The sequence below is a fragment of the Lichenostomus cassidix genome, chromosome 8, assembly GCF_008360975.1.
Source record: "Lichenostomus cassidix isolate B80296 chromosome 8, HeHo_3.0, whole genome shotgun sequence".
In the NCBI taxonomy this organism is placed as follows: Eukaryota; Metazoa; Chordata; class Aves; order Passeriformes; family Meliphagidae; genus Lichenostomus; species Lichenostomus cassidix.
This window is the reverse complement of record NC_139489.1, coordinates 15,983,470-16,010,722: the sequence shown is the minus strand read 5'-3', so window position 1 is coordinate 16,010,722 and position 27,253 is coordinate 15,983,470. Positions and strand designations below refer to the sequence as shown.

Sequence of the window (27,253 nt, the reverse complement as noted above, 5' to 3'; positions counted from 1 at the left end):
AGAAAACTTGGTAAGAAATCCATTCTGTGACCATATACCCATGTAGGTATATGTCTCACATTCCTGCATTGAGGCAGAAAAGGTACAACAGCATGAAGCAAGCTTTGCTTCAAACTTTAAACTAAGCTGTTCTTCTACTAGGCTATTGTTTACTAAATCAGTTATATATGCCAGGAAAAAAACCCCACCATGTAAGTTTGGTTTCTCTCCCGTCCCCCTGCTATTAAAAGAAACACATTGTACCACAGGTCCATGGCTAGACAGCGTTGGATGCTTTACATGGTCATGGCAATGGACTTCTGTGACTTTATGATCCTTATCATCTAAGCAGCTGATGGCTTTACCACATTTATGTCCTTTCACAGAGCTCTTCAGAAACAGAGGCTTCTGTCACATTTACCCTAAGCCCCAGATCCTTCATGTCTCTCCACACCTGCAGCTCAGAAGTCAGTCACTACAATTTAGTGTATCTGAGATTAAGGCTGAAACCACCACTGACCCAAATGTCAACCGCTCTCATCTGCTTAACTAACACAGAAGGAAAAACAGTAAGCACAGGAACAAAACCACAAGGAGACAATCTGCCTGCCGACATAAGCAAAATGAGAAGGGGCAGAACAACACCAAAACCCAGTTGAGTTAAGAAAGAGTGACATCTGCTGAAGGACAGATAGCTGTGACAGAAATTTGCCTTAAGATAAAAAATGGTATCTAGGTTTGAACATTTCTAAGCAGTTAAGCTGCTACAAAGCATGCTCATTAAGAAAACTAGGTAAATGAACTTAATTTTTGGTACTTGAGTTGAGATCTTTTATACACCAGTTAAGGCTGACTGTATTGAAAGATGCTTTTGAGATGAGTCTATCGCCTCTCCTACTCAAAAGTAATGGGTACATATCTATACTTTATTTACGTGTGTGTTACTCATGTCTACTAGTGATGAAATCATTACAATTAAGTGAAGAATATCCCTTCGGGGTGTTTCCAGCATACTACAGAAGACTTTCTTCTGGCCTTATGGATGGAGAAAGGTTATTCTGTTCTCTTAGGGTAAGGAAAAGAATGAGGGAGCTTACTGTACAGCAGTGAGAGATGCAAAAATCCTGAAAGCTTACTTTTTTGAGCTGCTGAGGCAGACAGTAAAAGCAGCTACAGTGAACCCTGATAAAGAGGTCTTTGAGCCTGCAACCTATTCATTCTTATTACAAGAGCATACATTTCCTATACAGTAGGTGCTGAAGACCAAGCCTAAAAATAACCACCAAAAAAAAATCCACACCACTAAACTGACAGGAAATGTAAAAACTTTCAAATGAGAGGCATCAAACCTGATGAAACACAATCATATTCCTGGTATGATGTACATTTGTAATGCCGTCTAGGTGTATTCAGTATGACAGAACTGTTGTGAGGTAATCTTTGTGCCCCAAGGTAAATGTGTATGGAACAGGATAATGGCTTGCTCAGAATCTACTAGCTAAAAACAGAAATATATTTAACTTTGAAAATCAGAAGCAAATGAATTCAAGTTTTAAGTTCTACTTAGAGTATCATACCTCTTACTCAGTCTTCTATGGAAGTTTATCTTTTGGTGAGGTCTTGACCCTCCTCTCCATATGTATCAAGTAAACTTTTTCCATCGTGGTACAAAACCAATGTAATTTCTATCCAGTAATTCTTATGAATTTTGTATCAGACACACTCTAATCGTAATGGGTATTTTTTTCCCTATTGCATACTTTGAAAATTGCATAGCTGTAACTCTGTGTTAAGGTTATCCTAATTCTAAATTGTTGCTTTTATAACTACTGAACATAACTTCCCATTACGATGTAAGTTTGGAAAAGTCAAGCATCTCCTAAATAAAGTTGCACAATGTAGCTTCTGTGTGTTAGGAGTAATCTACATATTTATCCTGATTATCATGAAGGAACTACACAGCAGTAAATTAATTAAGTGTAGAGTTCCTTTAAGGTGTCCAGTTACAGAAGCAAAACAAAGGAATAAACTTTGCTTTTTTGAATGGAGTCGCTGTGTAGCAGCCCTGGTAAGGCTTGCTGCAGCCTTAACTAGTGCTGGCATTTGCTGCAGACTAAGCACTATCAGTTACAACTTTCTTCTCAAGTCTCTCAAAGGAAAGTGTCCTATGAACTGACAGCTATGCAACAAAACATATTATGGAATTATTAAGAATTACTAGTGACTAGTTTTAAATTGCAATTTATAATCATTTAGTGACAGAAGCAATTCCAAACACAGCTTAAGTAACATAACTCTTTGAAATTAAATGACTACTGAAAGCCAAAAGTTTTTAATTATTAAAATATATTTTCAAGTCCAAATCAGTAACAGAGTCTTTTTAAAAATAACTTTTATACAAATTCAAAGACAACCCCTTTACTTGGAAGTAGCAAGAAAACCAGGCTATGAATCAGATGTATTTATGTACTGTTGTCATCATTCTTAAAGGTTCCTGCTCCATGCTCTAGGGCAACTGGAAAAATGTCAGCAGCACTGTTCTTACCATTGGAGGCTCAAAGGCTTTTCCCCCCCCCTTCTCTTTCCCTGATCCCTGTAGACAGACTTTGACTGGAAGTTTCCAAACCAAGAAAACCGAACAGATCCAAATTCCTTTCTACAGCTTTTAAACACCTTTCAGATGATCTGCACTTTGTCTTCATGCATACCTTGAACAACTGCAGTTTGCTCAGCTTCTTCACAAGACTTCAAAATTCTTACCCATAAGGAAGGAAATGAAAAAGCAGAAATGCAAGCAGTACAATTAATACTAAATTAATTTTTCATTTAAAAAAGCTCAAACAATTGAACGTGTTCTTTTGTTTGCTGTGCAACTATTTCAGGTAGTAGGAGATGCTAAGATGATCACGTTATTCTGTGGGAGAACAAAGGAGAGAAATCAGTAATATTAATACACTAACTAAATACTATAATACTATATTAATTGAATCAGTTGAATATGATTAACGTAAGTAAGGTATTTGCTCTTAAATTTTTTTGCCTACCTGGAATGAAAAATGTAATCTCAATATTATGCTAAAAATACATGGCTCTTAGCTCAATTTTATATCACAAAAATGGAACATAAAAATTTCATTGTAATAATTTAAAAAAATCTTGTTTAGTCTTAGCCATTGTAGCCACACAGTTTTGTTTTTTGGTTTTTTTTGTAAATTGTGGTAGTAAAGATTCCACTCAAAATTGCAGTAACCAACTATACATCATCAAAAGATTAATGTGATAAGTAAGCAGCTGGCATTTACTGTAAGTGGCAAAATGATGACACTCATTTCCACACCATACATATTTTTTTACTTTAAAATGTGCTTCACACATTTTCTACTCCAGCTGATACAATCTGTAGTTACTGTACACACTTACAAAATCCTGAAAATTAAACCCATGGTTAACCAGCTTGGTTTTAAAGACACCCAAAATAGCTTAAAGTTGACTGACCATTCAAGTTGTCAGTCCATTGTAAATATTCTTGTTAAACTTTCCAGATCTTCATTTTTAAAATGCAGTTCTTCCAGTAACGTGGTCAGGAACTGTGTGTACATTGGGCTTGTCTGAGTGTTCTTGAAAAGTGGAGTAGTTTGTGACAATCTGGAAAAAAACCAAACATATTTCATACAGAAAAGCAACTTTTGAGTGGCAGATGTTAAAAAGCAAAGCTTGTGAGCTCAAACAACTGTATTGAAGAAAGGTAGTTCAGAATGTCACATTTCATTCCTTACAGTATATAATAGACTGTATGTATGATCTACAATAAGAGCTGCACCAAAATGATATATTAATATGTAGTGAAAAAAAATCTGATTAGAGAAAATGAGAGTAGTTTGTATGCCTCGAATCAGTTGTATATGGATGTTATATAATGTAGACAGATTTTTTAAAAAGTGCAAAACGTACAATTACACATATAAAAGGAAAGATCGCCCTCATTATTTCTTCACCAAAAAGCTCCTAAACAGTCATACAGTAAAAGTTATATACTTCTTTGTATGAGCTAAAATAGAAAAGAGATATAAAATTCTGTCTTAAAATAACCATGAAGAATATTCATTAACAGGGCTCCTTTACAGAAGCTGTTCTTAACTGCTAAGTCACACACTGTGAAAGTTCATAAAGACTTTTAAGAAGGTCACTTCCTTGGATGATTTTCCCCTGTTCTGTGTGGCATAAACATCTCAAAAGAGCAAACACATCATGCTTTAAGATGAAATTTCTCCAAACACACAGCAGCCTCTCATAGAGGTATTCTGGTTTACTATTATTTTTACTTGATGCACATGGGAATAAGACATCAATTAAATTCTCAAACCAAGGAAAAATTTGAGTGAGTAATCTGAGCTATGTGATAGTTTTGATAAGTTTGTACTTTAAAGCAGTTTAATTTATAGTTCTTACACTGAACTGTTCAAAAAATAGGCTTTAAGAAAACTGGACAAAACTAGAACACAGCTAATTTAATCTGGAGAGGTTTTTATACACGATGATAAAATACAGTTTTAAAGCTGCTACTATAGCAAAGATTTGCTACAGGGAAATGATGTTCTGCTTTGGTAACAAAATTTGGTGCCTAAAGTCTCAAAGTGCCTGCAGTCTTAGAGCACTTAATAAAAACAAGACCATCAAAGGCAGGGGCAAGATGGAGGAAATTGTACTTCTGAACTCAGTACAAGAAGTGTAGCCATAAAATTCAAACAATATTTGGCTTTCCAAAATTCTCTGTTTCCATTTCACAGAAAATCTTCCATGGAGGCCTGATTCTGAACTCCTGAGTAGATGGAGTTTATCCAATTTTTACTGGTTTTAAAAATTACAATGAATGGAAGGTGAAAGAGGTTGCCAACAAGGAGAATGAAGTATATGCATGAGAACAGACAACTGAACTAAACAGAGCATTAGTGTGCATCCCCAAAGAGAATGTTGTCATCTCCAATGATGGAAATTGCAAGGCCCACATTACTGTACACTGCATTTAGTTCCAGAATCAACAAAACAGCAATGGAAGGCATAACCTTGAAAAGATCCTAAACCAGTGCTGCTGCTGAAGTGCAGTCCTCAGTCTGGAAGGACCTACCACTATGCAGATCACCTACATATATATGTATGCAGATGAGGTGAAATACTGAGCTGTTTGTTCTCATTTGTCCTTTAATTTATCAGAATATATATTATGCTAAAGTCCTTTCTTTTTCTCCTAATTCTATTGCAAAATACTCTAAAGGCAGTAATAGCTGAATCTACTTTCTAAACCCAAATATTAAAAGTAAAAAATCATTAATGAAAAATATAAAGTATTAAAGCTTGTGCTGAATGTTAAGAAACTTCAACACCCACATTACTGAGAAGATCACTTAACAAGAACTCATATCCCAGCAACAGTTGCTTTGTCTCAAATACTGTATTTAGATAAACAGTGCCATGACACCATACAGGAAGGAGTTATTTTAGAATACATTTGTGAAATGAGGTACTTTTAACAAGAAATTCAAGACAGCTTCCTAAAAACTTCCCAGCTCATGAAGTCTTGAAGTGAGTAACAACTGAGATCAATCTTTTAAATTAAGATACTTTTAAATTAAGTAAAAATAGTGATGAAACACAAAGGATCTTACAAGACGTAGTAAATAAGAGTCCCTTAATAAAAAAAAAAAATTACAGAAGAACCCCACCTAATGAAAAAAATGATATTTTAACTTTTAGTGAGTTAAAATTACTTTTCATTTCTTTCTGGATTCCATTTCAGTATGTACATTTAGCTAAGTATTTCAGCTGTCAAACACTGACACTTGGTGACAAGGACTCTCAGAGATGCTCAAAGTAAGGACAAGGCGTGGAAAGAAATGACATATGCATAAACTCTGCTATGTATATAAACTCTCCCAACAAAAGAGAAGTATTCACAGTCAGATTTGTGATTTTTGGCCTGAGGCCACGGGGTTTTGTAATATACTTCATGACAGACGGGACTGAGCTGTTTTTTTCTTGGTGAGGGGTACTGGGGTTACTGCTGGAGCTGGTAAAGCAGAGCGTCCCAGCCCAGGGCTGACGGGCTGGAGGCTCGGTTTGCATGATGATGCTTTATCAGTGGGGGAACAGAGGAAGTGCTGATAGAGGATCAGAGTAACCACCGCAGAGTGTTAAGTCTGGAGACAAGGATAGTTGGGAGGAAGACCAGGAGATGCACTACTATTCATCTTCAGTTCCCCCTTCTCAGAATTAAGCAGGTTATATATGCAAAAAGACTGGTGGCAGAAACAGTCATGACTTCCTGAGTGCTGTGTGAGGCAGCTGTAGCATTGTAAACCACTCTCCTGGCAATGATGTAGATTTACATGCATTTTTATCTGAATTTTATTACTCCTGCCATGGTCTTCAGAAGATGTTAACAAGAACATTATTTTTCAAAAACAGCAAAAAACTTATGCAGTTTTAAGGAATACTTTGAAACCAAGATCTTTATTACCATGAAGCTCACATGCCTTTTTTTTTTGGAACTGCAGTTGGTGGTATTACATAGTTTCATGAATTGCAAACGTGTCCTAAATGTCAGACCCTGTTTAAGACACACTGTTTAAAGAGTAGCTATTATAGCCACAAAAAAAAGAAAAAGGTATTGCTATTGTTAGAGAAATTGCCAGGCATTATATATTGAGAAATGGAATTAAAAAAAAGTTTTAGCCACAAATCAGTTTTTTTTCTTACATGAACTTTGTTTTAAAACTAATTAAGCTACTGATTATCTGACAAGCAAGAGACTAAATCAAAAAGTCATTTCAGAGAGACATGTGAAAGTTTCTAGCAATTAGTTAAAAGCTGCATCTTGATGGGACAACATGTTAAATATTTATGAATATATGTACAAACACTTTCCTCTTGGAAAATTGTGTCCTTTTGGCCTTTAAATGATGCTTTAACTTGTCATTTGAAAAGCTGTTATCATTGAGTACTTTTCTACTTTGAAAGAGCTGTTGGAGCAGAAGCAGAAGGTTTTGTTTGGGAAAGGGGAAAGCACAAGTTGCTGGTTTGCATGGAGTAGTAAGTTACATGCTCTAAGTAACACTGGCCCAATGTATATTTGAGGTACTGCACAACAGAGTATTGAGGGACTGTTTAACTGAATTAAACCTTAATTGTATGCAAACAAGCCAGAACAGCATTTGGGATCAGTATCTTCAAGTCACAGAAAATTACAGTGATCCTATCTCTCAAGAAACTGATGACTAATTCAATTTAATGATACACAGAATTTCAGTTCAAAGATTGTGGAATTCCCTTGAAAGTCTGCAGCGTCTTCAAAAGATGTAGACTATAAACAGGAAATGGGATGCTTGGGACCACAGTAACAACTGGCTAGTGCAACAAAGAAAAGAAAAATATATATTTTGCTTTTCTGTTACCTCTTTCACACATAGCAACATTAATCTGGAACAAACTTCTACGAATAAAGTCACATAAAAATAAGAAAAGCTAAAGGATAAAGTGATTTTAAAATAACCACCTACAGAAGTACACAAACGTAAATGTTACAGGCCAAACTTACACACCCATTTTTCAAAGGCTTGCCTTGAGCAGAGCTGCTAAAAGGAAATGTTCATGCTCAGATCATGGAAAAGTAGTCTATCAGACTCGGTGAGAGTGTCGTTTCCTGCACACCCACTTACACCATATGGTAAACAGGCATTTGTAACATTTAAAAAGTGTTAAAAATGTCAAACTATATCTGATTGATAAGATTTGTATTTGCTGGCTATTCCACATATGTTACGTGTTCAAGAAAAAAACCCCACAGAAGAGAATTCATATGAAGACCAATCAATTATTATCAAGCTATTGAAGGACATCTGGCTAGCACAAAATGTTTACATAGTTTCAGTGCTTCAGCTCAAGACCCAAGCTTTCTATGAATCTGTTGCCCTACAAAACATTTGGCAAGTATATTTAGGAGTTAAACCTGAATTATTTTTAGGAATATGCTTCATTAATTGATGCGGCAGTGTGTGCTACTCATTCTTAGATCTATGCATACCTTAACCAAGACAGCTGAATACATTCAGAAAAGATAACATTTTTATGTAGTTAAAAGCGTTAATTGGCATTTCCTATCCAAGGGCATGAATATCCTTTCTAAAAACCCAAACTACTTGTCCAGCACCATCCTTCCCTCAGCTACTGGATCTCAGGAAAAGCTTTCTGGACTTTCTGTTTAAGATGAATTCTGTGATTACCTTTGAAAAAGTTAAAATTTCCAAAGCCACCACTGGGTTACCAATCAGTTACAGCTCTCTGAAATAGACACCTGAAAACAGGGGCACAAACTCAACCACGTAAGAGTTGCTTCCTTTCCAATCCCCAAAATTGGTCACTTACAATTATACATAAATTATTGAGAATCTGAGTGCACACAAATTGTCCCAATATCATGGAAAGCACTTGTATACTCATGAAGAAAAGCCATGTGCTAATTCTCAGAAGACTAATAATAAGCTTCTTGTAGAAAAACATAAGCATTGCCAGTCTTCCTAATTTTTCTTTTAATGGTAGAAGCTTAAAAAAATAAAAGCCACTGGTTGTGACAGAAGCCATAGATCTAAACACAGTTTTTTAAGTCCCTTACCTTGTTTGGCATGCTTGGAACTTGAACAGAAGTATAAAACAGAATGACAGAACAGGCAAGCACTGCCTCTCTTTCCATAGTAAGCTTTGGAAAATAAGATTTCCTTCTCCCAGTTATAAGTATTTAAGCACTGTGAATAAGACTCTTAACATAACCACCACAACATAAGGGTTGGGCTTTTTATTCTCTGTTTCTTTCTACCTTTTGTTTTAGTCACTTAAGACTTAATTTTTTAAGATAATCATAACCAGGATGATTGATAACTAGTTTTCTGTCGGAATGATGGAGTTGAACTAATGAATGATCACAGAAGTTTCCTTAACACTTGTTTCAGAACACATAAATGAAGCAAGAGCTGGCACCACTACAGGAAGCATATTTTTTCCTCTTCCCCAACAAAAACACAGACACTGACTATTGCATATGTGATACAAGAGTGCCAACAAATCTCTGATCAATAGACTCTTGCCCCAGCTATAACCATGCAGATAATCATGCCATTCTAATGGGTTCTACTGCATCAGCACAGAAGGGCTGGGGTGTTTTGTGTTTGGGTTTTTTTTGTTTGTTTTTTAATATTTCAAATATATTTGCACTACTCTTACATTACAGATCTGATGGGCTTAGCAATGCAATAAAAATGTTACTAATCAGAAATGCCTTTTTTTAAATATAGCAGTTTTATAGAATACACCTTTAGATTCCATTTTAATTATGTTCCTTTTAAGGAAGTCTCCAACACAACTGATTAAACAAAGGCAATTGTTTTGTTTAAGACAACTGACTAGACTGAGTCAATCCAACAAGTATTACACACCAGCAATAAAACTCAGTGAATTAGATGTGCATTGCAGCCCGTAAACCATCTGCCTGTGCACACAATTGTACAATGCTGCTATGTATCAATCACCTGTAACAGTGCTTCAGTTGAGGAGGTGAACTCAAACACTTGCTGCATTAACCCATTTCATGAATCTGCACCCAAAGGCACTCATATTTTGACAGAGTAAGTCAAAAGCATCACTGTAATTCTGCATGTTCTTCACAGTACATTGACTGCTTGCTTAATTTGAGGTAGAATCTCTCACTTCTAGTATTCATTAGACATAGTACACTTGTCTAGGGACTGCAGTTTTGTTAGTAAAGTATCTTAAATCCCAAAGCATGATGCATCCATCAGGCCAAAGTTAGTACTGGACAGAAGGCTGATCTAAAGTACAACATGAATGTAGCTGTAAGATAAAGATGCAAAACCAGGGAGCTTAAAAAATTATTAATTTTGGTGCAATTAGGTGGTTATACTTAATTATTGTGTTTTAACATATGCCTAGAAATTAGAAAATATGAGAGCCTCAACTTATGTAATTTAGCTGTTATGTTCACAGTTTCAGTGAAAAAAACCCAAAAGCTCACATGTTTCTTATAACTTTAGTTCCAGCACAATTTAAAAAGCTCAACATTAAAAAACCCCAAACCCTTAAAAGCAAAAGGCTGTCTCCAGAGTGAACATTTTCCATTAGAACACATTAATATTTGACAGACAATCTTGAACTGGAAGCATCTAACTTACAAACAAGATACAAAAGTGTTTAAATATATTGAGTTTTTAAAATTTAACTGTACCAGTGCTAGAAAAAAGTAATTATGATCAGTGTCACTTCCAACTCTGAAATTAAAGCAATCTCTAGTTTGGGGCCTTTGTTACCATATCCAACCAGTCAGAGAGGAAACTGACATTCAGGGGCTGTTTTCTGTAATCTCTCCCAATTTATTTCTGTATTATATTTTCTTAATGAAAGATAAAACACTCTAAAGTCCATAGTGTTGAATGGCAACAACTGACAGAAATAAACAGGCAATTTTCTTACTGAGATAAAAAAGCCACTTCTGGTCTAGTTTTAAATATAGCCTGAAGATCCTATTCTCATCATAAAGACAAGAATTTTGTAACTGAAGTGCAACTTATGTTTTATTTATTATTTAACTTCCTTTCATTATTGTGTACTGACTTGTCCACAGAATCCAGCACAGGCACTTCAATCCTCTGATGGCAACAGAAACTAAATTATTCATGCTTTAAAATTTTTGTCCACTACATTTAAATCAATGCTACCAACAGTGATTCAAAATCAATGGCTCGAATTCCTACATAATCTAAGTATACAGCAAAAATTAAGGTTTATTCAAAATTTAGCTTTGTTAATTGTTTACCTACATTTTTTCCTATGCAGCTTCTACAAGTCTCTCCAAATAAATATGGTCTTTGATACATTTCTGTATAGTTACACAAAATATATTTTTTCTTCATTTAAAGTTCACCTTCTGCACACATTTTTCATATAGTTGTTGTCCAGAGGTAAGTCAACTTCTATTCCCTTTGAATGGGGCCAAAATTCCCCAGATGGATCCAATTAGCAGTAAAAGGAAAGCCTTTCTACAGTAACAGGGGGTATCTAAGCATTATTTGAAGACACTTAAAATGTTTTAACTGAACTATGCAGGAGAGAAGAGTTGAGGCAACAGCCTTATAGCTACCTTATCAGGTACAGAAATTGTTCATTTAAAATTGAGAGAATGCAAATATTCTGGATCTTTGTATTTTTTTTAACCTAACAAACAATTCACATGAATATCAGGATGTATTGTTTATGCCACTTTCTTCCTCTCCCCTGGAAGTTAAGGATCACTCCATCAGCTGCTAACTGTTACTTACAACAGCTGTTTGTAACTACAAAGATCCTGCAATGAAAAAGTTTGATAGTCATGTCACACTGATACAAAAAGACACAGAAAAGCAAAAAACTTAAGTAAATTCACACTGTCCTCAAAATATTAACTTCTGTAAGATCGATGATCATTGACTTTTAATGAAAGCCAAGTAAAAAACTTTTTCATATATAAAAAATTTCTATCATTAGGCCAGTAATTTACTTTACAGGCAAAGTAAACATCTAAGGAACACCCAAAATAAGTCTGAAAATCCATAATGTGTTCAAAGAACTCATAGTGACATTTCATCAAATGATGTGACAATTCCGAACAGCCATTTGGTGCTATTTGTGTCAGGTCTGCACACTGTATACCTGAAGGCAACATGCCTTAGAATGTACATTCTATGTTCAAATAACAGCAAAAAAAAAATTAAAATGCCTCAAAAATGAGCTAAACATCTGAAACTTTCAGTTCATGCAACTCATACTATTTTGTCACAACATAATTAATTATATAATACTTTTCTCAGAAATTAACTAGGAAATGGCATTTCTCACTATTCCCATATTTCAGCTTCCTGTGAATGACCGGTAGCACATAAACACAATGCAACAATTTCAATTCAGTTGAGACAAAATGTAGAAGTCTGTTGCTTTGTACAACTATTTTAACCTTTGCAATTACTCAATACTGGTTTTTTTCACACAGTATCACTCTGATAATGTTCCTTCTGAGAAAGCGTCTTCACCTTATGTCTGTGCATACAGAATAAAGTCAGTTCCCTCAGCAGTTGTCCTGGAAAGGAACTACACATTCCAGAACATTCAGCAGGTAGAAACTGATGTCACATTGACTGCAAGCATTTGCTAGCATTATCCTGATTCTCTACCACAAAGCAGTTGGCTTCATTTGCTCTGGGATTGCTGTTTTTAACCCAAGCTTAGCCTGTTTAATGAGCAAGATGACAGCCAATACTCGGGAAATATTTTGCTATTAACAATGGCAGTGACAAAAATTCCAGGACCTGTGACTGCTTTAAAGCCATAATAATAATATTGTTCTGTTTGCCTCCCGTTGTAGTGATATTTAGGAACTCTTTTTTCAAAGACTTAAATTATTTTTTAATGACTACCAAGACTGCCATTAACACAAATATCATATAGGTCTGGCAAAAAATAATTACTTGGGCATTTATTTGCAAAACAGCACTTCCAGATTTCTTTAATGGTGGATTAGAAAGACCTCGAGCCAAACAAGAAGACTAAGGAAGCATCAAAACCAGCTTAATGACATCTACAGCTTCTTATCCAGAGTTCTCTTCTACAAAGTTTAGCTGAATCAGACTGTTTCACTGTTTTGTACAACAGATATGGCTGCAGGATAATTTTCTAAAAGACAAATGGAGAATGGCACACGTCTGCGTCACCATATTCCAAAAGACAACTACAACGTTAGTTCATAGACACAAAACATTAGAATGTCTGTAATACTGTATGCCATTTAAAGCCCTTGCAGTCACATACAGGCATTTGTTCCACAAACTTTCAATTTGCTTACTTATCAGCATAATGCCAAAGCAGAAAAGAGTTCACAATATGAACCCAGAAGAAATCACTATCAGCTGTTTCTCCCTAACAAATCTAAGCTTCTTATGTACACATTTCAAGGACAAGCTTTGTTTAAAGAGCTCCATTTTTTGAAGCCTGTTTCCTGCTAACCAGCTGACAGATCAAAGGTACTTCTCAGTTTGATCATTTATGCCCATTTCCCCCCTTTTCTGTAACTTTGTCAAAACTCTAGATTTTAGTACAATTAAAATTTATTTTAAAATTGATCCTCTCATCCTTTTTCAGTATTTTTTTAAATGTTCCACCAGGTTTTCCTTTGACACCTCTCAAATACTGGAATCTATGCCACTGAAGTATTTGGATTACCTACCTACATGAAATTAAGCACAGATATAAATCTTGGATTAGAGAATGCTAAAATATAAGCTTTTGAGAACCTGAACCTCTTAAGTACTTCGTAAAATACACACCTTTGTATAAATTCCTGTGCACATACAGTGGGATAATTTAATATCTAAAAGATGTCTTTATATTGAAACCTGGTACATTTTATGAATTAAACATTGTTCTATCTATCTATCATTTTTGCAAGTGCTGAACTTCATTCTTCCACATATGGATATTCCTATCAATTCATTACCTTAGTGAAATGTCAAAAGACAAAAAAAAGTCAAAAAAGACAAAGCATACTAACTTACAGTGAAAACAGCCACTGTGAAAATGGCTTTTTCACAGCCAGCAGTGAAAATGCAATATGCTTAGGTAAATAATGTAAATTCTCGACCTTATAAAATGTACTCACCTGTGCTCAGCTACTAGGAAAATGAGGATCATAAAATTGATCATAGCTTAGTTTCACAACTTTCTACCATTATAACTTGATTACAGTCTAGTATACAGATCAAGCACCTGGAATACTGCAGCTGAGTAAAAAGTTATGCCAGGAATAGCCTTGCTTACACTGTGTCCAAATTTTTTAAATTCAAAAGTTCAACATAACCACCTCAACACTTTTCTACTTGCCCTTCCCAATTTTGAAAGCAATTGCCAGGATGGGTTTGGACTTCTCAATATAAGATTCTTAGAAATGCCCAAAAGTTATGGATTCTTAAGCACCTTTCCCAGAAATAGCAGCATGCAGTAGGTTTAAAAAACAAACAAACCAAAAAATCCCAAAGCCTTTTCCTGTTTAATTGTTTTATTTCCTAATCTATTATCCATCTTGATGATCTCCAGTAAATCACTTTTCTACCCTTAATCTCAATCTTACCAGGTCTCCAGCAGAAGAGCACTATTAAAACTGATTTGTGAAAGTACACTGAACTAAATACATGCCTAAAATCAGCAGAATATGTGAGGAGGTTTGAAACAAATATGAAGAGCCAGACAAATCTCAATTTTCGTTAACTTTTTAAAACCCCAAGTACCTCATCTCAGAAATACTGAGTTTTAAGATTAATTAATTAGATCTATTCAGTGTATTCTTCAGAGGTTCAGATGGACAGAGGGTGGAAGAGAGAGAAAAATACTCATTTCTGTGGAACACAGGGTGTATGGTACACGTAGAAATGAAATATGCTGACATCTCAAGCCTCTAAACAACCAAACATCTGCAGTTTTTGCACTGATGCTGCTTTTGCATCTTGTAGTATGCAATTATACATATACACTTTGCAGTTTCTGGACTAAGCTCCCACATACTGGTTAGTTATGTTTGCTATCAGCCAATTAATGCACACTTTTACTATTGGGGAGGAATTGGAAGTGAACTTGCACCGCTGTGGATATGATTGTTCTAGATTCTTTTTATTGTGCCAGGCAAAATTTTATGAAGATATGATGATGTTTACTTATACAACATTCTAGTTAATTGACTGGTTGCAGTCTTCTTATCCCAAGTATTTTAATTATACACGTGTAAAAAGAGCCACCTGCCCTGATGCTGAATTCACTGGCTTGGATTGTCTGTAAACTGAGAGCTTTATCATAGCCCACCACCTGGAGAAACAATTTATACATCATCTTCTCCGTGATATGCATTTCCTTCCTCCCCAAAAGAAGCTGTATTGTTCTGTTTTCATAAATAAGAAAGGAAAACATTTCAGAAAATACTGTACATTTTTGCCTGCACTGATAACATCTCACTTCAGAACTTAATTGCCAGACTGGATGAGTGCCACTGGGTGTCAAAATGTTTTTGTATCTCAAGAAGTAACGTGAGAAGTAATGAGAAGAAGTACAAACTGCCTTTGCATATGATTCCTACAGTATCAGGACACAAAACCAAGTCTCCAGTTCATCAGTGTACTGCCCACTATCAATTATCAAATAAAAATAATTAGCCTTCTCTCTGAGTTAATCTTCTCCTCTCCCATCCAAATTTTCATGCGTCTGAGTAATTTTTAGTTTATTCCTGGTCATCATAGAATACTACAGCACATCAATATTCTCCAATATAACATTATTGATATGAAAAATAAAATGCATCTATTTCCCCCAACTGACATAGACAGTTGGGTCTTCAGGTACGTCTGTGAACCACTGCTGATCCAAGCAAATTATAACAGCTCAATCATTCAAATAATTTTGTTTTCTAATACATAATTCAATCATAAAGCAATATTTTTAGGGTTTTCATGTTTTTTAATCACCTTTAGGATTCTTCCTCCTGAAAAAACATTATATGCTTCACAGAAAAAATACTGTCTGTCATGACAATTCTGACATTTTAAACAGCAATATGACAAAGGAAATTAGAATCTCTGAAATGAAATATTGTCTTTCTAGACACCCTTACTGTTTAGTGTTGTACAGTTTTACATTCCATACTCTGCATCAAGCACCGTAAGAGAGGAATGATTAGATCTTCAAACAATACTGCTCTTTCACAGGAATTTGTTTTACAAAGTTTTTCTGTTATAGTGATTCCAGAATAGTTAAGGAATACAGTACTTCTACTTGGGGCACAATTTATTTCAGTAATAAAGAGGAATAGGACACACCATTCAGCCTACTAGAGGTACCATTATGACTACCTGCATGGAACCAAACAAATTAATCCAAATCCATGCTAAAATTTCTGCTGGTACAAAATACCTGGGATCACATGACCAGAAGCTGTCCTAGCCTTTCCAGTGATGTGCATATGTACATTTTTTTTGGTTCAGAAACAAGCGAAATTAACATGGACTTTTGTCTTACAATGATGTTTCCTGTTAGTCAAAAACACTGCTTAGATGTCATATCCCCACTAAAGTAGGCAGTTCTTTACAAAGTTAACTAAGATAAAATTAAAACTCTGAATATAAAAGATTCAAGTGTATGCCAGTCATGTTTTTCTTTTAACAGATGGGTAATGTTTCATGATAAAAAATGTTTGCATTGAATGTTTTAAGATTAATTATTAATAAGGAAGCAAGTATATTTTCATAGGGCTGTAGCTGCAGGATTCAGTTGCAAATTGAACAGTCTGCTCAGTGGATCAAGTTAAAATACATTTGGTTTAACACGCAGTTTAGGGCAGCTGTTAACAGTGTGAATTACTAATGTCTTATTTGCAGCATTAGTTCACAGCTGTCTATATTACTACTACTGTACAACTTTTTCTATACACCTATACTATATTACTTATGACATGACTTCCAATAAACAAAGCTGTATGCACTGATTGTGGAAGGGGGAAAAACATGACATCACAAAAGAAATCTTTTAAGTACACACTTTTGAAGAAACATCTATTTAAAACAGTTCTGTCTCTGGGCACTTTTTCCATCTTCTTGGTCACAAAGTGACAAAGTCCAATAGGATAAGAACTCCACTGACCAAGTCAGCTTCCCAGTGAGTCAAGATGCTGAAGCAGCCTTCTGAAATCTAGCACACTGTCTCAGAGCTTCAAACACAAGTGGCAACAAAAATCTCACTTGCTCACACAAAAGGCTAAATTGAAGAGTCAGAAAAAAGCACTTTCCCTACTATCATATTCTTAATTCACAAGTATACCTGGAATATAAAGTTAGCAATAGACTGAAGCAGAAGATCCAAAGTGATGTTCCAGTTCCTAGTAGTTCTAGATTCTAACACAAAGATTTGTCAGAACACCACCACAAAGGACAATTTATAGCTGGCGAGCAAAAAAATCTCTGCTGGTTGTGCATGATGTCAGCCGGAAAGCCCACACATACAGCTGCTGGGAACATGCAGATTTCTGTCTCTTGGAGGGATTTCCAAGACACTTGGCAGATTGCCATGACCCTGCTCTTCCCTTGCACTGGGCAGCAGAACTGGCAGGTGCAGAGATGACAGCGTTCTGAGCCAACCCTCCTAACTCCATGCAGGACAGAGTGTGTGCTGTAGCTGCACTCCTGCTGATGAAGCCAAGCATCAGCGCTGTAAAGAGGAACTAATTATCCTGGACTCAGAGAGTTTGTGCTAGGCATACATGAAAGTTACACAGCCCATCCAAATGTCCTATTTAGAAGGCTACTCATAAAAATACCAGAATGGAAAACACTGCAGCTGTATGGGCAGCGATGAAATTCACAGTGTCACTTCCTGCATAACATCACTACAGCAACAGTGGGGGGTTTCTGTACCAGGAGTAACACCTTCTTGGAAACTGTTAAGGCTTTTTCTATTTCGTCCCTTATGAAAGATGAAGATATTTAATTAATTTTAAAGTTGGCACTGACTAATATCCCAATTAACAACACTAAAATCCCTCGTGGTACTGTTCTGTGTATGTTTCCTAAATAATACTGGAACATGCCAGAAGGAACTAAGATAATATTGATCATGTCCACCATATGCCAAATAAGCAGCTTCAAGTTTGCTTAGAAACTGCTGATAAGTAAGCAAGCTTAATAGCAAAACTGCTTAACAGACTTAAGAAATGCTTAACAGAAAATCTATTTGAATTCACACTTACCAAATGACAGCCTAAAATTAAGAGCAAAAGCAAAGAAGATATTTTTTAGTTTTTTAACATGTTAAGACAAAGTTGCCTTTTCTCTATTTCACACAATAATATAACTCTGCCAATAGGGACAACACTATAACAACATTCAAATGTTTTTATAAAAAGACTCTTTGGATTCTTGGTCCTGCAAGCTCAGCTCTGTTTCAAAATGGGAAACAATTATATTTCTAGCTTAATGATAAATTATTTTTCTCAGCTGAAAACCGGAACCAAACTTCCATCATCAGATGTGCTAAATAAAAGATCTTCCAGCTGACTTGTAAGTGGTTTCTGTAGGAAAAAGAGTCACTCTGCAAGTCTGATTCATATCCTATATGTGTTCGTACATTAGATTAATATATTTCAAACATTCAGGCACTTCAAGATAAGAACACAGTAGTGATATCAGAAACATCTAAATTCCTCTAAAAATAATTTAGAAATGTCAGTGTTGAGCAATAGATGTGCTCTTGTGTGCAGAGGAGTAAAAACACATCCTTGAACCCAAGATTCTCCAGTTCCTGAACTCTTATCTCCAAGAGAGTAAACCTCTAGAGTACATCTCCACATGACACATTTATCTAAAGTGGCTGCACACATATAATGATGGCTTTTGTTTAGTGATCATGGTCATTTTTAGTTTGTTTAAATACTGCAGCCAAATGCTTATAAACTAATCCCAGAACATTTTGAAATGCTTCAAAGCTTTTAGCGAGGGAACCTCTTGTATGGGCTTTGTAGACGAAGCTGACCACAGTTCACTGGAAACAGCCAGCTCAGATAAGTAAGATGAAAGCAGACATTTCCTGAAAATATCTTGAAAGCTTTCCATTAGTCTGTGCCAGGGGTATACACTAAAACAGAAAGTGCCCATGCTTGTATAGCAACCAATCTTCCCACTGCTTTCTCCATTCTTTCTTGAACTACTGTATTTTTATCTATTAATCTGTTTCATTTGATATCTTGCAAAGTTCTATGGGGGAAAAAGATGCAACTTCTGCATTCTAGTTTACAATGCATTATAAAGCAGCTATTAAAAATATTTTATTTAACATATTAAACAATGCAACAGCAAGAAACTGAAATCTACCAATGCCAGAATTACTACAAGTTACAAGTAAGTAAGAAATTTGGTCTACAGATAATTTTTAACAGTCACCCACTCCATGACAGGCATGAATACCACTGTTTGAACATGAATCTCTGGCTGTCAAAGTGTACTCTAACAAGGTCGATTCAGCATTGCTGAATGTGCTATATTCATAGGAGTGCCTCAGGCTAGATTTTCAATAAAGGCTGAGACTGGCTGTTCATATTTTATACAATAATTTGATTGAATAAATCCAACTGTTCACTAGGAACATGAAATACTCCACTGTAGAAATCTCCAACATTTTATACTTTGAAACATGTCACAGTGTCCAGTTTCAGGCACTTTATTTCAATGAATGAGAAGCCCAGGTTTCTTTAATAGTCAGTAGACTCAAGGGCACGTAAGTACTTACAGCAGCTTTTCAAGGACCTGCAGACTAAGAAGTGAACCTAGTGTCTAATTTAAGCACCAAAATTAGGTATTAATGACTATCCATCATGCTGTATCCTACAGTTAATATGCACACTCAAACAAAGAGGATGGCATGATCATACCATAATACATTAGAATTCAGTACAGCAGCAATGATAACAGTTACTCTGTCCAGTACCTTATCACAGAAAGGGTTGGGGCACTCTAAAAGTGCACTGTGAAGTACACCAGGTCCTCAGCACACACTAGCCATATATGTATCAGCAGGAAGTGGTGAGCCACAATATTGATGCACAAAATAGGGTGCAAGCGAAGTCCAACAGTTGCTACTTGAAACAAAACAACCTTGCCCCCTTTTAATACCAAACAAAAAATACTTGAAGTCTTATATTTTTTGAGGTATACCTTGAAACCCATGATCACTCTGCCTTCTGTAATCCTTGCACCCTGGGATACCTATAGTATGGTCTGGCACCCACCTGGAAAGAGGAAACATTATCCTCTGCCAGAGTGTTGCTTATGCAGCTTTACTGGTTAGAGCTGACAGTAAGATGGTCGTCCTATGTCTGAAACCAAGTCAAGACCTGTGAATAAATATTGTGAAAATGTGACCGAAGCTGCTGAAGACCCACTCTGATGAGGCCCCACACAATTCTATGATCTAAATGACATTAGATGTGCTACAACATGCATAATGTCTCAGTACAGCTAAGGGAGAAGACTTAATAGGGTGTAATTCTTCTCATGATAAATATTAGCAATATATAACAGTTCCTTGGCAGACTGCAGGAGGTGAGAAAGGGCCTGAATGAGGATCTGTATCTAAGGGGGTGTCCAAGTCCTCAGTAGCTTTTCCCTGAACAATCCTGGTTTCCACTAAATACTCAAGCTTGATTAGAATTTCCAAATAATTAAATGTTCTACTTGAATCTTTCTGGAAATGATGCATCTGGAAATGATGGATCATCTTATTAGAAGAATCTAAACAGTTATTCTGTCCCATCTACATTCTTCCATATTCTCTCCTAAGAGGCAGCTGAGAGAAGTTGCTCAAAATCTCAAGATCATGAGCTTGCAAGAACCTTACAACAAGCAGAAGTCATCAGAGGTTTTATTTATGATTTCACTACTATTATAAATAAAATCTACTCTACTTTATGATCAAATATAATTAATTTCTTTAGGGATGGACCTTTAGTAAGCAAAGGTAAAAAGAAACTTGGTTATCTGCTTATGCTGATTGTTACCAAGAATGCCTACTACTTGTATAACATTTTAAAGCAGCTGTAAAACAACCATTACTTATGTAAACATTCAGAGCTCATCATATGCAGAGACTGGCTACATATTTTAACTTCTGATCAAAAAGAGAAACCATTTCCTTAACTGTACAGAAACTACTTGAAAAATTCATAAGATCTGTTTCACAAATTACCAATTCAACCATAAGAATATATAGTAAAAATGACAAAAGATTTGTTCTTATAGTTGATAAAAAATTTATGCCAAGGCATTCAAGTAAAGTTACTTTCTGTGTTCTGATTTAATGAATCATTTGAGCGGTATCTGGCTGGGTGACACAGATGTAAGGCTCGCTGAAGCCTGCTCTAATGCCTGCTGGTACAGCCTTCCTTGGGACAGCAAAGCCAGAACAATGTGTCAGACTGAAGTAATATCAAGGAAAGTAAGTGCAGTGCTGGGCATGCCATCAGGCTGGCCCACAATACTTCTTGACCTGTGAATGTCTGTAAGTACTTCTCTGTCCTACAGGCTCCAGTGACCCAGGAAGCCCAAAAGCAGCAGCAGCGCAGTAATGAACAGACTCTGGAATAAAGATTTTTGCAATTTCGTAATTCAAGCTCAAGACATACAAAGATGGTTTGATGGTTTAACCCTAATGGAAGACAGAGCCTGTCACTGTGAAACCACCAGTGATTTCTTAAACATTTAACATTAGTTCACCTTTTAATACAAATCTGTGTCTGTTTAACACAGTGTAAAGTTTGTGTCTTTAACTTCAGAAATGTACTTCAATTTGCAAAATACAAATTAAGGAACTCACTTGACGCATGTGAATACAGCTTTTATAGATCATGTTTCTGTGTAGAAGTTTACTGAAAGACACCATAAGACAATGAGACTTCCCATTAGGAAAATCCTTGTAAAGAATGCAATTCTACAGTAAGTAACACAAAGCTAAGGAGGACTGTAGGCAGTGCAGTATGACAATCTTAAGCAACAAAGCTAAAAATATAACCTCAAAAAGTAAAATACTGGGTCCTAATATTCCTTGAGAGTTACTAAAAAAGATTTCCCCCTAAAATAAGCTTGCTAGAATACTTAAACCTATTTAGAAGCATACATATCTTTACAGAAATAATTTGACTTTAATCATAATGTGAAACCTTTTAAGAAATTTGAAGCAAAATGAGAAATGAAAACTTAACAATTACACCAAATCCAAATAATATAATACACACGTTATTTTGTCCTAATGTCAGAGAGGCGAAGAATGTCTGTCAGCAGCAAATTGAAGAGGGTGAATTATACTCCTACTTCATCCTGCAAGGCTTCTTTAAAACCCCCTAAAGCTTAGCTTCTCTTTTTTTTAACATAAGTTTTCCATTGTTAACATTTGTTGCCAGAGGCACAATCCTGTTTTACCAAGAAAATGTAGTTCATTTGCATAAAAGAAAATCCACTGATTCCACAGTAAAGTTTCATTAAATCCTTCCCTTCTTTTATCTGAAAATTACATCTTGTTTCAATAGGCTAGGTAAGGCAGTTGTGCATAAGAATATTTGACATTTAATGATACTTACACAGATACCAAAACAATAGCAATTAGAGTCCATTCAGGCATTTTGTGAATAATATTTCTGTTTGTTAACCTGAAAAATAATACAAAAAAAATCAGTACATTTCAGAGTAAAAGTAAACAGATTTTAACTGTTTTTACTTAAAATTCAGCTAAATTTTAAGTCTACCATTAATACACTGAGTTGTAATGAAGCAATTACAGCTGTATCTGAGCAGTTCATCAACTATCAAGCTTCTGTCATCTTATCCTCTAATGGAGGAATTGCAGAATTTCCAGTGTCTCCTTTTCTATATGAAAGTGGGATGGGGAAGACTGAACAGAAGCTATTTCTTTAAAATTGCTCACAGATAACAAGCTGGGCTGCTGTGAGGACCCAGATCTCCCTCATACCCACTGGGAAATTCTCCAGAACTGCACATGTGTTTCTGAAAATTGGACCTTCTTGCACTTAGTTTCCCTTCTGTTGGCTTCAGATCCAGATTTGCTATAAAAGCTGATGTGTAAACAGACCAAATTTTATAAGGTAGCGGTGACAATCCACTGATGATTCTTGTTTTTAAAATCCAGAATTCTAACTTATGCAATGGAAGTCAGAGCAGATATAAGAGCCATATAAATATAAATGAGGTACGAATACAGAACAGCATGGGTGCTCACCCAAAGTGCTGCTGCACTGAAGACCAGCTGACCACTTTTGCTGAACTGCCTAATAATACGGATCTGCTTTGTCAAATACTCATCTGTGTTAAAACAATTAATCTGTGAATTGCTGTCTCAATTTAGGCATGACCCATGGTGTTCAAAACAAGCAATTGAATGGAAAAGTCCAGTCAAAAGTGAAGCTATGGCTATGCAGGCACCCAAAACAGGCAGCAGAATTAATTTTGTTCAGAAAGATGGCACCATCCAACAGAGAAACTGAGGGGCAAGTGCTTCCCTATGTTTGCTTCCTTCTTGCTTTCAGTTTTCCTTCTGAAGCCTTGTACAAATTCATATCCAGAACGAAGATACTCTTTCATTCATACTCACTCCTACAAGCACTGGGGAACATAGTTAACTTTAAGCAAGCTCCTATCCAGCAAAAAATTCAAATCCAGGGTTTTCTTCCCCTGTAAGATTACTTTTTTAAAAACAATTACTTTGGGCAAGTATATAGTTAACCAAAAAAAAAGAAAACAAAGCTAAATTTTGAGAAAACAGAAGTATTTGTTCTGGTCATTGTTAAAATTAATATTCTGTTAACTACTTTCCCAAAATTATATTCAAATTGGTCATTAAAAATGTAGTTATGAGTAAGATCTTTTACAGTATCTGTTTGCATTTCTCTATGTCAGAAATATATTAAAAATTAATAAAATAAATTTGTAATGATGAAAGCAATATTACCCCACTTTTCTCCTCAAATCTCTGAGTCTCCACCAAAGTAAGATTTTGGAGCAATGATTACTCAAGTAGTGTACCAACAACCTGAGTTTTGTTCAATTATGAATGGAAAAACAATGTTTTGTACTACATACACAGGAATTGTCACATCAAACCAGAACCAATAGTTTCGGCAAATACTGATTATATTTGTTTTTAAAAGGTTCACGTTTAGCAATTACTATTTGAAATATCTAATGGATTTAGCTGGCAACAAAGTTTGTACCTGGTAAACTGTTACATTTTTCTGGCTATAGAACAAGATACAAAACAAAGGCTGAACATCTTGACTCAACACTGATGACAGTGATAAACACTACCAAGAAATGCCTGATGGAATCATCTTGACAGGCAATTCATATGTAACATTCCAGTTAATCTGTTATGATGAGACACAATGAAAGAGACAGCTCCAAGCCACCTGGGGAAACACTGTCAAATAGAGAAAGCAGCTTTATTTCAATGCTTTACAAGGAGTTATTATTGATTAGAGCACAGGAAGGTGTCATTCTTGTACACAAACTGAGAGATACAGTTATTTGTGTCAATTAACTCTTATTCAATGTTAGTATTGATTGGCAAGGTCTGAACACTAGTCATTGCCATCAATATGCTATTTATGAAGGAGGTAGTCAAAAGACACAGATAACCAGCGGGACGTGGCAGTATGGATCTGCTGATGTTCTACTGTCACTGCACTCGCTGAACACTCAGGCTTCTGCAACTGAGTAACCTCTCAGTACAACACCTGTCCTAAAACACTTGTGCAGCTGGACAAAACCACCACATTTCAGGCACATCAGAGTAAGGCAAGCAACCTACAGGTGTGAAGCCTTAAATAATAAGGAGCAATGTAAGGGCAGTCACTTTCACAAACAAGCTCTGTGTCAACACCAAGGCCTCTGAAGAGCAAAGCTTTCAGAAAACAGGGAACTGCAGGGCCTCTGTAAAAATGGTTCATTAATTCTTTGTCTTGCCTCCAGCCAAAACCGTTACTTCAGAACAATCCATAAAGAGAGGTCACTAGATTTCTGTCATAAACCTAATGTGGAAATGTTAAAATTGTACAAAACTTTGAGTGTTATTTGAGTTTTGCAGTGAAATCTTTTCTGCTCAAGAGTTTGGCCAAATTCTCCCTCACATAACTAGAGAAAGCAAACACTATGCAATTTCCCAAAACAGAACGTGCCAACTTTCTTGGCCTGTGTAGGGCAGGATACGTCAGCTAGGAGAGCTGGATGAGCCCAAATAGCCATGTGGGTTGCTTAGTTGCTGGTTTGTGGGTCTTGTGGTTCACTCCAGCAAGACATGCTGCAGCCATCCAGCAGGAGCCACACAGCACTTTTCACACTCTCCGAAGGAGCCTGACTGAGCCCATGGATCCAAGTGGCAGAAGCTTTCAGAGTAAAGGCCTAAAGAGTAAGATGCATAAAAATTCCATCTCTAACAACATTCTGATAATTGACTAGTGCCCAGCCTACAAAGGATGGGAACTCCAACAGGGAAATTATAGGAATACAGAGTAATTAAGAACAGCAAACCCAGCATCTTTGCAAATGCAGCAGCCTTTCCTTCCCACATCCAGACTCCCAGGTGTGGGCATACATAACTTCAGTTCAAAAATCCACCCATTCTGTAAAGTAGGGAACTGATTTAAGGGGATTAGGACACAAAGTCATGACTTCAGGGGACCTCAACTACCTGTATTTTTTCCAAAACTTGCACTAAGATGAGTGAAGTTTAACTAACCCAGGTCAGCACAGGCAAATACTGAAGCATATATTGTTTTCCTTTAGTTTCCACTACAGCAATTGCACCATAAAAGACAAATTCTCTACCTCCTGGAAAAGAGTAATGTATTTACACATTGTAATATCATTTAGTTTGATGACAACCAGCAAAAATGATTTACTATTTAACTTTAGGCTTTGAGAGAAGCCTATTTACTTGAGTAAAAGTCATTAACATCCTGATACTCCCCTGTTCCCACACAGAACTTTTGTCTATGACCAAGTAATACTGACTGACTTGAAACCCAGAACTTAAATTCCATTTAAAAAGGGTAATAGGTAAAATAGGTAAGTGTATATGCCAGACAACATACATTCATGATATATATTTAAAAGCTAAAGACTGTCTTGGACACATAATAAAACAAAGTTGTAACAAAAGGTCTTGAACACATCTCACATCCGAGCCATTGACAGAGTTCAATGTCAATGATAAGCTCCATAATGGGAATTAAAATACTTGCAACCATAAAATACAGATGAAATCCTGCTTTCAAAATGAAATATTATGCCTTGAAAAAAAAGATAACCAGACATTCAAAATCATTTATCCTCAGTTTATAGCTAAGAAGCTAATTTCCTCTTGATCTTTTAACAAAGTGCCCTTAACACACTCTGGAGAATTATTTGACATCTCAGTTTTCGTAACAAAAGCTTACAGGCACTGAGGGACTTTGTTTGGGAAGAGCTCTAACCATTCTAAAACGTCTCTTGAGATCTCTCTAGTGTGTTTCTTAGCAGTGGTGATTGAATAAAATGCTGCCCAAAGGAGGCTGAACTGCAAGTGTTCCTTTAAAAACCAATGGAGCTGAAAATTGTTGTTGCTTAGTTCACCACATGCTCTTTTACCCTTCTTCAGCTAAGCTCTACTACAGCCATGTGTTTTATCTACTACCCTATTTGGCAAGCTCCTCAGCCTGAAATATTTTCAGTACAAAAAGCAGGAAAGAGTACAAGCATTTATCGGTGCTCCTCCATAGTCATTAAGCATTTGAGCCACATTAACAAAGAAAGTAACATTTGAATTTCTATACCCGGTAAATAGAAATACCATTTAAAATTTATCCCAAGTCTCCCTGACAAAGCATTCAATCCAAAACTTAGAGACTACTCATATTAAATAAATTTAAACCTACATACCAAACTGGAGATCCAAGTCTATGCCTTCATCTTAATATGCATGAGCTAGCTCTTGTGTATCAACAGACCCTTCCAAAACAGTAGTGCAAGAAGGAGTAAGGGAAGCAATAAAAACCTTTGGGCCCTACTTCCTTTGTTTTCCTATTACTTTACTGTCATTGACAATTAAACTACAGTTATTCTGAGATATACATTATATTAAGGCATTTAAAATTCTTGTATAGTGCCCAAAATTGTCTTTAACTGTCCCCTGCCCAAAATCCTGAATTTCTAAGTAACTCATTTAGAATCTTCACAGTAAGAGAACCCCAAGAACTTACTACCTAACAAGAGAACCTTCAACTTACTTCCTAACAAAAAAGACACAAAAACTCAAAAGTGTTATCTAAGAGATCAAAATAGATTAGGGGAGACTTCTAAAATAAGATTAATTATTGCTGCATGAGCCAGGTATTGGGTCAAAATCCAAATATATTTGATTTGGTTCCATTCTGTAAACCCACTGATGTGTGCGATATATATATATATATATACATGTGTGTGTGTGTGTGTTTTAGAAGTCTATTTTGGTTTCAAGTCTCATTTGCCATAAAACCACTGTGAAAACTTTATATTCATGCCACATTGTCTTTGAATAGCAAAAATTATTTAAAATAGAAGTTCTGTTTTTGGAACTT

The 27,253-nt window shown here is 35.8% G+C and overlaps 1 protein-coding gene across 1 annotated transcript in view; it reads right to left on the bottom strand.

Moving 5' to 3' along the window:
- Nucleotides 1–2,549: 2,549 nt before the first annotated feature.
- RPAP2 (RNA polymerase II associated protein 2) overlaps nt 2,550–27,253 on the bottom strand; it is a 37,183-nt gene continuing 12,479 nt past the window's right edge. Inside the window, exons 11-13 of the mRNA XM_085068062.1 lie at nt 22,226–22,294; nt 3,475–3,624; nt 2,550–2,893 (exon numbers count right to left, since the gene is read on the bottom strand). Of these exons, the coding sequence (XP_084924188.1) occupies nt 3,486–3,624; nt 22,226–22,294 (208 nt within the window). The 3' untranslated portion in view covers nt 2,550–2,893; nt 3,475–3,485. The remainder of the gene's footprint in view (nt 2,894–3,474; nt 3,625–22,225; nt 22,295–27,253) is intronic.